At 43.2% G+C, this 13,016-nt stretch overlaps 2 protein-coding genes across 2 annotated transcripts in view; one reads left to right on the top strand and one right to left on the bottom strand.

Annotated features, from left to right (window-relative positions):
- Positions 1 to 7,078, top strand: part of MAP3K20 (mitogen-activated protein kinase kinase kinase 20) — a 342,609-nt gene extending 335,531 nt beyond the window's left edge. The window contains exon 21 of the transcript XR_009558438.1: positions 7,055 to 7,078. The gene's annotated coding sequence lies outside the window, so the exon portion shown is untranslated. The remainder of the gene's footprint in view (positions 1 to 7,054) is intronic.
- LOC118083835 (dynein axonemal heavy chain 11-like) overlaps positions 1 to 13,016 on the bottom strand; it is a 240,858-nt gene that overhangs the window by 198,523 nt on the left and 29,319 nt on the right. The window contains exons 10-13 of the mRNA XM_060272909.1: positions 7,592 to 7,729; positions 4,966 to 5,090; positions 4,655 to 4,847; positions 2,457 to 2,561 (exon numbers count right to left, since the gene is read on the bottom strand). Coding sequence (XP_060128892.1) covers positions 2,457 to 2,561; positions 4,655 to 4,847; positions 4,966 to 5,090; positions 7,592 to 7,729 — 561 coding nt within the window. The remainder of the gene's footprint in view (positions 1 to 2,456; positions 2,562 to 4,654; positions 4,848 to 4,965; positions 5,091 to 7,591; positions 7,730 to 13,016) is intronic.

Genomic DNA, 13,016 nt, shown 5'->3' with positions numbered 1-13,016 from the left:
ACCATAGAGTTGGAAGGGACTACGAGAGTCATCTAGTCAGGCTTCCTCAACCTCGGCCCTCCAGTTGTTTTGAGACCACAGTTCCCATCATCCCTGACCACTGGTCCTGCTAGCTAGGGCTCATGGGAGTTGTAAGCCAAAAACATCTGGAGGGCCAAGGTTGAGGAAGCCTGATCTAGTCCAACCTCCTGCAATGCAGACATCTTTTGCCCAACTTGGGGCTTGAGCTCATGACCTTGAGATTAAGAGTCTCGTGGTCTACTGACTGAGCTATCTCGGACAGCCCTCCCAAAGGGCCACCATTATTTTAACCCTTCCGCTGATTTCATGTGTCCTTTATGCACTTTTTGTGTAAGTAATGGGTAGCAAAGAAGATATGATCTCTCAACTGGACTGTCAATTGCTGTTCCAACTTTTACACTGCTGTGGTGCTTAGAAACAGGTCAACCCACACCCATTTCAAGTGGCCAATCAAATAGCTAGCCCATCATTACAACACCATGTCCCAGGCTCTTCTAGAAGGAGGAGGCGGGAGGAGAAATGCCCCAGTTTAGTGTAACCACATTGGGATGTACTGAGCCCAGTCACCTGAGGTCTACAGGGGATGCCAAGAATTTTCACACCAATCCCCCACCGAACACTGTCAGTCCCTACTCCATGTTTTGGTAGGCCCCTCAGCAAGTTGTCCTCAACAGGCTCCCTCCTTGAGTGGGCTCTCCTCTTCCTCCTTGCTGCTGTCACTGTTGCCCATTCTATTGCCCTGTCTCCTTAGGCCCAATCCACACAGGTGCCCTGGGGGCGGGAACAAGGCAAGCGGAAGATACTGCTTGGCCTCCTTCCTGCCAGTGCTCACTTGCTTAGAGAGGACAAGTAAGCCAGTTGTGACTGTGCAGAAGAGGAGAAGCAGCAGCAGCAGCAGTGATGGGTGTTCCAAGGATTGGTTGTGACTCCGTTTCCTCCTGCTACTGGGATGTGGACCTCTACCACATCTTGCAGGCCCTGTGGAAAGATGACAAATCCCGCAGAGCCCTGGTCTCCTGGGAAAGAGTGTTCCACCAAGTTGGGGCCAGTACTGAAAAGGCCCTGGCTCTAGTAGAGGCCAATCTAGCCATCTTATGGCTCGGAATCTCCAGAATATTGTTGTTTGTGGACCTTAAGGTCCTCCGCGGGGCATACCAGGAGAGGCGGTCCCGTAGGTACGAGGGTCCCAAGCCGCATAGGCCTTTGGGTTAGACTCAGCTTGACCCCTGTGTTTTCCTCCCTCATGGCTTGGATTTATGGACTACTTGAAATGAGGCTGCACTTTAAATTTTAATACTGTATTTTAATCTGTATTTTAATTAATTGTTTTTATGTTTTATTGTAATTCTGTTGGTGTGAGCCGCCCCGAGCCCGGTTTTTGACTGGGGAGGGCGGGGTATAAATAAAAAAATATTATTATTATTATTACCTCTCTCATGTTCTACATCAGTGCATGCACACGAAAGCTCATACCTATGACAAACTTAGTTGGTCTCTAAGGTGCTACTGGAAGGATTTTTTATTTTTATTTTGACTGCGTCAGACCAACACGGCTACCTACCTGTAACTGTAGTTCTACATCAGTGTTTCCCAAACTTCGGTCTCCAGCTGTTTGGGGGCTACAATTCCCATCATCCCTGACCACTGGTCTTGCTAGCTAGGGATGATGGGAGCTGTAGTCCAAAAACAGCTGGAGACCCAAGTTTGGAACACTGTTCTACATGCATCACTGAGCCAATCCTGTACATGGTTTTGGTCCTTTTTGTCCACACAAGCACAAGGAGCAAGTTCTCATTGGCGTCTATACTTCCAGTTCAGCACCAGATCGCATTATCAACACTGGAGGAAGCTGCTATTCCGAACACAACCCTACTGGATAAAATTTGAGTTTGTGATGGGCATCGGCTTCACAAAGGATCCCACAGTCCATAAAGACATCTGCAAGCTCTCCCGCCTTCTGTGAATTCTTGGTTTGAGAAGCCCATTTTCCTCCCAGTGCTTTTATGGGAGGAATGAGAGAGGAATAAAGGGGCCTTCCCCCACCCCCACGTTCTTTTCTCCAGTACCTTTAGAGAAAAGGAAAGTGTGGAGACCCTAAATGTAGTTGAAGTGTTCGGTCCTCCCGCCCCCTTTGTAATTTGAACACTGCTATTTTGCTGTCAATAGGACCGCCAACTAATTCAACAGAGAAGAGAAGACGGCCCTTTGTATTCAAAGGAACACATATGCGTGCAGTAAGACTGAAATACAAGATTAACTACAAACTACAATATAACAACCATCCAGCTGACAAAATAATTAGGAAAAAATAGTTGTGCGCTCTTTGCTTTTGGTTTAGATAGTTGAAGACTCAAACAGATTACTGCAGTTATGTCAATTTTCTTCCATTTCTTTATATTCCCACACATCTTTCATACGGAATCGCTTCTATTTACCTTGTAAAGGGTTTCTCTCTTGGAATACAATTGCATGGCAACCTCAGGTATATCAGGGTGTTTTAAAACCTCAAGGTATTTCACTTCCCTGAGGACGGCAGAGAGCTGCAGGAGAAGATGTAAATGATTTTGTCATGTTGCAAGAAGCCTCTTCAAAATTTCCTCGCTTCAAGGACACTTGTGCAACTTCCTTCCAGATGTGTCACTGGACATTTTAGTTCAGATGCCAGACAGATCCTCCTGGTGCTCTATAAGCATAACTGTATTACTAGTGGTGTTGGGTTTGTGTGTGTGTTTTTTTGGGGGGGTTAAGTCTAACTTGTGTAAAGGCAAGACTCCAGGCATTGCTGATGGTTGCAGGAACCCCGTAACCCTTGCTGGAGAATACTATAAGCAACAGGAAGTAGGGGAGCAATGGCCATCATCGACCACACACCAGCATTTCCTATGGGCCCAGGAGAGGGCTCCGAATCATGAGTGCAAATAATTCTCAGGCTCCTCGCCAGACTGAAGGTTGTGATCATCATCACATCAAAGAGGTGCCGGAATTTACCATGAATTGGTGCCCACCTGAGAGACGCCAGAACTGAGCTCTGGCTGGAAAAAAGCCCTGATCATCATCATTCCCTGATGTCCCCCAGTCTTACTGCCTGTCCCCTGAAGCCCATAATGAAAGTTCATAATGACTGAAAAATGATTCACCCTTGTGTGAGTTGATGTCAAATGCAGCCTTCCAGGCCTCTCCATCTGGCCTTTGTAATGCCCCTCATTAGCCCTTGATTCACGCATCTTTACGTGCTTTTGCTGGCCGGGATGTGTTATTGAACTGCGATGATGTATTTTGCTTTCTTGGGTGTAGAATGGAGGGAGGTGCATGGGTAGAAACTTCTGGCCTTTGTGTGTTTCAGATGCATACTGCTGTACAAAGGTAAAATCTGTTGCTCCACCCACTTTTTGTTTGAGATTCATTCCCTGTGTTTGCATTCTTGGGATTGTGGTTTATCACATGATGATATATGTTTTCATTCCACAGTGGGAAGTGACGGAAACAGGATGTGTTTCCTGAAGTGGGACTGTTATCCTTTGTTCACTCTCTTTGCTGTCTGATTCTAGAGAGAGAGGGAGCCATGTTGCAGTGCTCCGTGTGTGTTTATATGTAAATAAACGTAGATTAGCCAAATGCTGTGCTACTGAGTTCTTTTATGCAATTGCGCAAACTCTGCGGATTCGTAAGTGTGCTGATGTCAGTTGGCATCAGTCGCTTTGATGTTCGGGCTGAAGAATGCTTTTGAGGCTCCCAAATGATTGATCAGGAGGGAGAGAACATGCCAGTCGGGCATGTGTCTCTGCCAGGGTCCTACTTGTGAGTAAGAGATCCTAACACTTTTGCCTCTGGCCCCGCCCACACCATGCATGCAGCTCCTCAAAACGGAATTGCGACCCTCCACCTCAGAAAGGTTCCCCACCACTACCCTGTTTCTCCAAAAATAAGACGTAGCCATGAAATAAGCCATAGCAGGATTTTTAAGCATTCAAGGAATATAAGCCATACCCTGAAAATAAGACATAGTCATAGGCGCAGTAGCAATGCCGGCTGCGGCAGGAGGAGGAGGAAAAAAAGACATCCCCTGAAAATAAACCATAGTGGTTTTTTATATATATAGGAAAAATAAATATAAGACGGTGTCTTATTTTCGGAGAAACACGGCAGTTTAATCGACAAAGGTCCATATAGTTAAAGCTATGGTTTTCCCAGTAGTGATGTATGGAAGTGAGAGCTGGACCATAAAGAAGGCTGATCGCCAAAGAATTGATGCTTTTGAATTATGGTGCTGGAGGAGACTCTTGAGAGTCCCATGGACTGCAAGAAGATCAAACCTATCCATTCTGAAGGAAATCAGCCCTGAGTGCTCACTGGAAGGACAGATCCTGAAGCTGAGGCTCCAATACTTTGGCCACCTCATGAGAAGAGAAGACTCCCTGGAAAAGACTCGGATGTTGGGAAAGATTGAGGGCACAAGGAGAAGGGGACGACAGAGGATGAGATGGTCGGACAGTGTTCTCGAAGCTACCAACATGAGTTTGACCAAACTGCGGGAGGCAGTGGAAGACAGGAGTGCCTGGCGTGCTCTGGTCCATGGGGTCACAAAGAGTCGGACACAACTAAATGACAGTAAAGAACAAATTGTCTACTTTACCTTTTCATTAAAGTTTACTTCAAACAATCCACAGTCATCATATCTGAGAATTGGTTGACTGAGATGTGCTTCACAAAGGTGGTTTAAATCTTGTGCCCATGTGGTATAAATCTCCTCATCGTGTTTATCCAATAAGTCCAACATTTTCTCACATTTTCGGAAGACAAAATTGGTTTCCTCTGTCTGCAGAATCCTAGAAAGAGAGAGAAAAAAGGATTTCCTCCTCCTCAATGTCATTTCTAAGTACACAGTGGAAGGTGCTTGGGGAAGTGGTTTAAGCCCTATTGTACAATTTTTATAGCAATACTTACAGATGATTGATGCGCCTAAAATGTGTTCTGTGCTTCAGCAGTCTCTCTCGTAACTCCTGAGACCATTTTAAATTGCCTGCAGTCACTGGCATGTTTTTATGAAGTGCATTGCCTCCATCCCTTAACTTAAATAAACAGAAGCTGTTATGATGATGGACTGTCAATACACCATAAGTAAAACCTGCAATAAAACTCAAGAATGGTCCCATTGGAGCTGAATCCAAAAGTCTCCCACTGAAACAGGTTCTAGTTTGCAAATTCTAAGCAGATTGATGCAGAATAAAAATTCCCAGTTGGAATAAGCGAGCCTTACTTCTGAATACATGTTATTGCCATACTTTTCCATGTATAAGATGCCCCCTCTTTTGGGGGACTCCAAATACAGAAAATGGGGGGAGATTGCCCAGAGTTGCTGAGCATTTTTTGGGCTGAAAATTGCTCACCTGTAGGAACGCAACAGCCAATCGCAAGCACATCACGAAGCCACCAATCGCCTGCACGCTGGCCAAAAGCAACCACCAATCGCCCGCCCAATTGGTGCAGCACCCAATAGCCAGCAGACCTTGCAGCACCCATCAATCACCCGCAAAAATGCCACGGACAATATCCTGCTCACGGCACCAACCAATCGCATGCCCCACCCCTCCACTATCCGTGTATAAGACGACCCCAAGTATTTAGCTAAACATTTTGATAAAATAACCTAATCTTATACTCGGAGAAATACGGTGAATGTTGAAGAACTACTCTTTTAAAAATCCTGTGCCTATGATAAAGAATACCATACATACTTGTTGAAATGTATAGTAATGGTCAGGCATGAAAATGAGCTGCAGCCCAAGAACCCCAGAAGGCTGCAACTTCCCCATCCCTTCCATAAATGCTGCAAGACTGATGAAGTGATGAAGTCACTTAAGCATCACAGATGGCTGCGTGTGTTCACAAGGCTAGATTACATCACAGACTTGATAAAGAAACTGATGCTCCAGGGCTAGAGTTGCTCTGTCATCAAACATGTATGAGAATCGAGTCCTGTAGACTTTTGATAAAGCAGGCATGTCAAATGTCTGCTTTGGGGGCCTAATCCGGTCAGTTCAATCTGGCCCCTGTGGTAATTTATTTCCTGGGGTAAAACTTCAATCCTTAAAAAAGCTCAACAACTTTGATCAAATGCTCACTTCATCAGATCTTGCCCTCTTTGAAAAAAGTTTGGGCACCCCTGGGATAAAGGTTTGTTTACATTTATATCACTTATTCCTAGGTGGTATACACAAGGCTCCCAAGCCAAGCTCCGAGCCAGGCGCTCGCTTTTGAAAATTCTCAATTACAATTGGAAAGAAAAAGAAAGGGGAACATTGTCAGTTTCTCTTTTAACATTTATTTTACTTCTGCTCAAGTTTTTTTAAAAAAATAATTAAATATTATTTTACAAATGCCTGAGCTCTGGGCTGTTGACCTATCTCTCCCCCTGAGATGTCCCTGGAATGACTTTGTAGATGTTCAGAAAAGTTCTGCTGCTGCCATAGCCAACATGGGGGAGGCAAAGATGGGGCTGGCCCAAGATATTGGGCCCCCAAAATGCTGCTCCCCCCCCCAGCCAGGGATGAAGGGGAAGATCTACATCAGGAATAAGGAGAGAAAGAAAGATCTACATCGGGATCGGCTGTCCCTGTGGATTCCACTGCCTGAGGCAGTAAGGTAAGGGGATCCCTGACTATTAGGTCCAGTTGTGACCAACTCTGGGGTTGCGGTGCTCATCTCACGTTATTGGCTGAGGGAGCCGGCGTCCAGCTTCCAGGTCATGTGGCCAGCATGACAAAGCCGCTTCTGGCGAACCAGAGCAGCACACAGAAACACCATTTACCTTCCCGCTGTATTTATCTGTATTTAACTACTTGCACTGTGATGTGCTTTCGAACTGCTAGGTTGGCAGGAGCTGGGACCCAGCAACGGGAGCTCACCCTGTTGCGGGGATTCGAACCGCCAACCTTCTGATCGGCAAGCCCTAGGCTCAGTGGTTTAACCCACAGCGCCACCTGCGTCCCGCCTGAGGCAGTAGACTCACCTAAACATATGGTATCTGAAGAAGTGTGCATGCACATGAAAGCTCATATCAATGACAAACTTAGTTGGTCTCTAAGGTGCTACTGGAAGGATTTTTTTTAATTTTGTTTTGACTAAACATATGGGTGGGCCAGTCCTGGCAACACAAATACAATGGTAAAAGCAAAATAAGGCAGGAAGGTTAGGAAAGATGGGGAATCTGTTCACCAGCATTTCTCACTATCCTGAAACTTATTGAAACTTACCCCCTTTCCATTGATAAAAAGGGCTACCCAATTCATCACAACCTAAAAGCACATTATTGAAAAGAATCTTATGGGCATTCTAATTGCCTCCAGACACAGTTCCTACAGACAAGAGTTGTATAAGTTGGAAATCTATTCATAGAAACAAACTTTTTCAGTGTGTCCCCTCCCCCTTCAGTTTGTACTAAAACACAAAGTAATGAGGTTATTCTTGACAACGCAATAGCTAGTCACCAAGGAGAAAATAAAATTAATGTCTCTGTAAATAAGTAAATAACATGAAATAATAAATTAGAATGCCAAAGACTGTTACCCACTTTTTCTATTTGATTGTCAAAGATTTGCTTGCAGCAGGTAATTTCCTCATCAAACATTGAAAGAAGAACAGCAACGTTTGGATAAAAATGAGAATAGATGACAGGCCTTTCCAGAAGTTTTCCAAATATCTGCAAAATCTTGAATTTTAAAAAATAAGGTAACTGAAGCACGCGTGTCAGTTTTCATCTCTGTTTTAAAAGATGCCATTCTAGGTGGTTTTATAAAAATTATAAAGGGCAGAATAATTTCTTTATCTGTACTGTATATTCTGTTCTAACAGATTGGCATTTATATATTAGCCTTCAAAGATTATTTCAGGTAAAATTATTGTATGGGTTTAAAGTGAAATCACTTTGATGACTAAATTCTTGTCTTTACATTCCTCCACAATCTGTTTAGTAGAGTGTTTCACAAGAAACCAGCTATTAAGAGAACAAGATTCTGCTCTCATTTTTTTAGGGCCTCATCTGGGACGGGAAGAAATGCATCTCTAAAAAGGGAAACCTAGAAGGAAAAAGCAGATCAGAAAGAGACCTCTGGACTATATCTAAATGTTTCAGTTCTGATCCCTGAATTCATTGATATCCCAATTTGCTTGGTATTTTGATTATTTATTTATTCTTTCATTTATTAAATTTCTATATTGCCCTTCATCTGAAGATCACAGAGTGGTTAACAATATAAAAACACAAAATAGCATCCCATAATAACAAGCAAACAAAATTAACCAACACCCCCACACAGTATTTTTATTTATTTGTTAAATTTGTAAGTGATAAACGGAAGAGCAGTTGTTTGATACACATAAAAGAAGTTATATGTTGGCCACTGAACCCTGATTACTGTTTTGGGTACAAATAGGATTGCCTACAGTAGAAATGAGGAATCTGTGGGGCCCCATAGATGTTCTTGGACCACAGCTGTTTTCATCCCTGACTTTTGACTATGTTGGCTGGGGCTGATGTGACTTGGAATCCAACAACACTTAGAGAGCCAAAGTTTTCCCATCCACAAATTACAGATTCTATATAGCTTCCTACAGCAGTGTTTCTCTGAGGTCAAGAGTTACAGTAAACATGATGATGGAGTTGTGTGAACTATGAACAACTCTCTGGCCTCTTTTAAGTTTTAGCAAGTAGACTGGGACCATACCTGAAGGAGCATCTCCATCCCCATCGTTCAGCCCGGGAACTGAGGTCTAGCGCTAAGGGCCTTCTGGCAGTTCCCTCACTGTGAGAAGCCAAGTTACAGGGAACCAGGCAGAGGGCCTTCTCGGTGGTGGTGCCCACCCTGTGGAATGCCCTCCCATCAGATATCAAGGAAATAAACAACTACCTGACTTTTAGAAGACATCTGAAGGCAGCCCTGTTTAAGGAGGCTTTTAATGTTTGATGTTTTATTCTGTTTTTAGTGTTCTGTTGGGAGCCGCCCAGAGTGGCTGGGGAAACCCAGCCAGATGGGTGAGGCATAAATATTATTATTATTATTATTATTATTACATACCCTCCAACATTTATCCAGTGGAAATAGAGACATTCTATTCCATTGTTGTTGTTGTTGTTGTTGTTGTTGTTAATACACTGCTCATCTGATTGGGTAGCCCCAGCCACACTGGGCAGCTTCCAACATATATAAAAACATAATAAGACATTTAAAAAATTTTTAAAAAAACTTCCCTATACACAGCTGCCTTCAGATGTCTTCTAAAGTTTGTATAGTTACTTATCTCCTTGGTTCATGGGTTGCATAACTCCATACCCTCCAACATTTCTCTGATTAGAACAGGGACATCCTTAGGAAAAGTGGGACATTCTGGGATCAAATCAGAAACCTGGACAGCTTCTGTAAATCTGGGACTATCCTGGAAAATAGGGACACTTGGATGGTCTGATAGCATGGGGAGGGTGGGGTGGGGAATCTCTTTTGTTCTGTACCATTTCTCCACTAAAAAATCCCCCTACCAACTACTTTTTGTTCACTTAGGGAAAATGTGTTCATATGAAGGTTTTCTTCACAGTGAAAATAGCAGATTGGGTGGGGGTGGTCCCCCCCCCCCGGTAAAATGGCATGAGGGGAAAGGGTTAGCTACTGCAACAGCTATTTGCAAATGTGGATAGGAGCCACATTAAAGCATCTCCATCCTCACAAAGGCCTAGCTAGGCCCTAAGCAGAGGCCAGTTCAGTCATGGTGGGCACAGAGACTCAGGGCGCCATAGGGGACATCTCAACTATGCTTACAATGGAGCGAGAGGGGCAGGGGGAACTGAATTTTGGCATCACACAGGGCGCCACTGAAATTTCAGATGCCTAGGTCTGCTGCTACCCTAAGGGAGGACTGGAGAAGGGCAGAGAGGGAGGGGAATCTGGGTGCTGTATTGTACTTAAGAGGTCACTGCACAGATTGAGAACACACAGCAAGCAATTGCGCTGTCGCTTTGAATTCTTTGAAGAGCCTTCTGCGTGCAAGGTCAAGAAACACAGCCATCAAAAAGTAAAATGCAGATCTCTCATGGGCAAACTCAACAAATGGAACCAAAAAGTTTACAGAAGTGATTTTATATCATTTTCCTCAATAGCACGGTTGCTTTATTTGAATACGAACAGCAGCAGCTTCTCCTCCTGGCAGTTGTGGTTAAATATCCCATAAGAGCTAACTTACTCCCTACTATTGTGAACTGTCTACTCTCTCATGCTGGCAGCCCAAATTACAGCATTTTATTATATTGCATCTTTCCTGTGTGTTTTATTTATCTCTGTTGTGCCTTCCCATTTTTGGCATCAATTCAAGCGCCTTTACCTGCATCCCCCTGCTGTTTGTCCTTCTGGCAAACTGTTGTGTGCCTTTTACAGTTTGTTTTGTTGGGTGTGTGTTTTTTTTATTAGTCGTTCCTATTTTTGTTTTTTGTTTTTTTTTTCTTTTGCTACAAAATTTGTCAATCTGGATTCATAGACAATTATGCTCTATAACGTGCCCATTATGCGAATATCTCACCCAAACAATCAAGGAATATGCCTCCCATGTAGTCCCATAAAAATAGTACTTTTATTCAACTGAAATCTCTGCCCTTTCAAAGCTCTCAGCATCCATTGAGCTGGTATTTCAGATAAACACATTTTTGCCTCCTGTAACTAAGAGGGGTCTATATAGCAAAACTGTTTAGGGAGGCTTTTAATGTTTAATAGATTATTTTATTTTATTTTTCTGTTGGAAGCAGCCCAGAGTGGCTGGGGAAACCCAGCCAGATGGGCGGGGTATAAATAATATATTATTATTATTATTATTATTATTATTATTATTATTATTATTATTAGATAAAGTGTTGAAGCTGACACAGAGAGGCCTTGACTCATTTTCAGCCTTATTTCAGTCTCATTAAAATAATTGTGTTCCTATACTGGATTTCTGATTTTTAAATCCTAATTCCCCACAAACATCATTTAACAGGACTCAATGGGCTGGTGGTGGTGTGGGGAATAATAATCCCTGGACGGCTACTAGGACTAGGTACTCAGGGATATGGACCCCAACTGCACTATGCATTTATAGCAGTATCATACCACTATAAACACTCATGATACCCCCATCCCAATAATTTTGGGAACTGTAGTTTGTTATGGGTGCTGAGAGTTGTTAGGAGACCCTCTATTCCCCTCGCAGAGCTAAAATTCCCAGAGTGGTTTAACAATCAATGCTTCCTCCCAGGGAACTTGGTGATTCTAGCTCTGTGAAGGGAATATAGGTGTCCTCACAACTCTTAAACTATAATTCCCAGGATTCTTTGGTGGAAACCTTGAGTGTTTAAAGTGGTATAATACTGCTTTAAATGTACAGTGCAGATGAGCCTTTATCCTGTGTAATCTTTGGATCCAAGCCCCCATGTCCCGCCAATCTATAATGAGATGACCATGGAGAATCAGAAATCGCCTGAGGTAAAACATTTTTAAATTGATTTGTAAATATAAAAATAAAGAATGGTTATGAGTGTAACATTGCTGTGTTCATATATAACTGAGAGGTGATCTAATGAAATCTGCTATTTTGAAAACAGCTTCTTGCTTGCTTATAACAGTTACAAAGCCTTACTGGTTCTCAGTTAGACCTCTCAGTTTTTATATTAGGAAACTGAGATTCAAAATGTCAGGTTTTGATAGGCCAGTTTAGGAACATTCTGCGGGCCCTCATTGGTCCAGCGTTACAGGCAAATGAACTGTCAGAGACCGAGGCACACCACTGGTCAGGATGTCCTGACGGAATTGGTATATAAGGGCAGTGAGGAAAGTTAGTAAGGCCAGAATGTGACCTGGTGGTCAGTGGTGACAACAGCAACAGAAGAAGAGCTCAGGAAGAGGCTGAGTTGCTGAGGTCACTAAGCAAGAAGCTGTGAAAACCAGCAAGGAGATGAATGCTCCAGAGATAGCTCTCCAGAGTAGCATCTGGCCAGAGTGACCTCAATTGGCAGTTGGCCTTGGGAAGTACGAAGAGGAAATTGTGCCTCTTCCTCTTGGCTGTCCTAATATCCAAGTTCCTGGCCAGAAGAAGGACTTCATGGGAAACTGAAGCAATCCTGCAAATGAAAGACTGCCCGCCACAAGAAACAGAGAGCCCATTTTGAGTGACAGCTGAGGGACTGCTCCTGAATCCTGACCATCTTTCTAGGAGAGCTAACTTGGAATGGATCTAGGAAAAGGGTCATTGACATATGGGATGTAATTTAGGGAAATTAAAAGAAGAAACTGTTTCATTTCCCTAAATTACGTCCCGCATGTCAATGGCCTATGCGAATTCATTTAGAAAAAGAAACTTAAAGATATTGAAAATAAAATATCACAATGTGCTGTGCTTCTGGAACGTGCCTTCTGGCAGCGCAGGCAGTGATTTATGAGGGAGTAAGTAGCCTTGAATAGTCAGTGCACAGGCTCATAAGGGAATCCAGGCTTAACATCTTTGACTTCTTTTCCTTTGGGATTGTAAAGCATGCTATAAAAGCATGAATTGGTTTGACATTGCACTAAGACACTGCCTGCATCCTATCCTTTTCTGACTACTGTAGCAGGTCAAGGGATTGGACTGGAAGAAACAGCCTTCTAAATTCCATTTGATTTTTACTTGGTTTGGGATCCATAAATTCATTATTAGGTTTTCAGAGGAAAATCACTTGGCAGCTTCTTATATCTCAGTTTCTGTCACAGAAACATTTCTGAAAGCGACTCCCACAATCAAGATTGTTGCAATAATTCCCCTCATGAGGTTAACACACAGGTGCCTGCTCCTGAATTTCTGTCAAGCAATCATATTGATAAAACTTCTCCAGATTACAGTATCTATTGGGAGAAATATAGCAGCCTACAGCATTACCGTGATTGTAAATACAGTGGTACCTCGGGTTACAAACACTTCGGGTTACAGACTCCGCTTACCCAGAA

This window comes from Zootoca vivipara, chromosome 1 (assembly GCF_963506605.1).
Source record: "Zootoca vivipara chromosome 1, rZooViv1.1, whole genome shotgun sequence".
In the NCBI taxonomy this organism is placed as follows: domain Eukaryota; kingdom Metazoa; phylum Chordata; class Lepidosauria; order Squamata; family Lacertidae; genus Zootoca; species Zootoca vivipara.
Note: the sequence above shows the minus strand (reverse complement) of the source record. Positions and strands in the feature narration are given on the sequence as shown.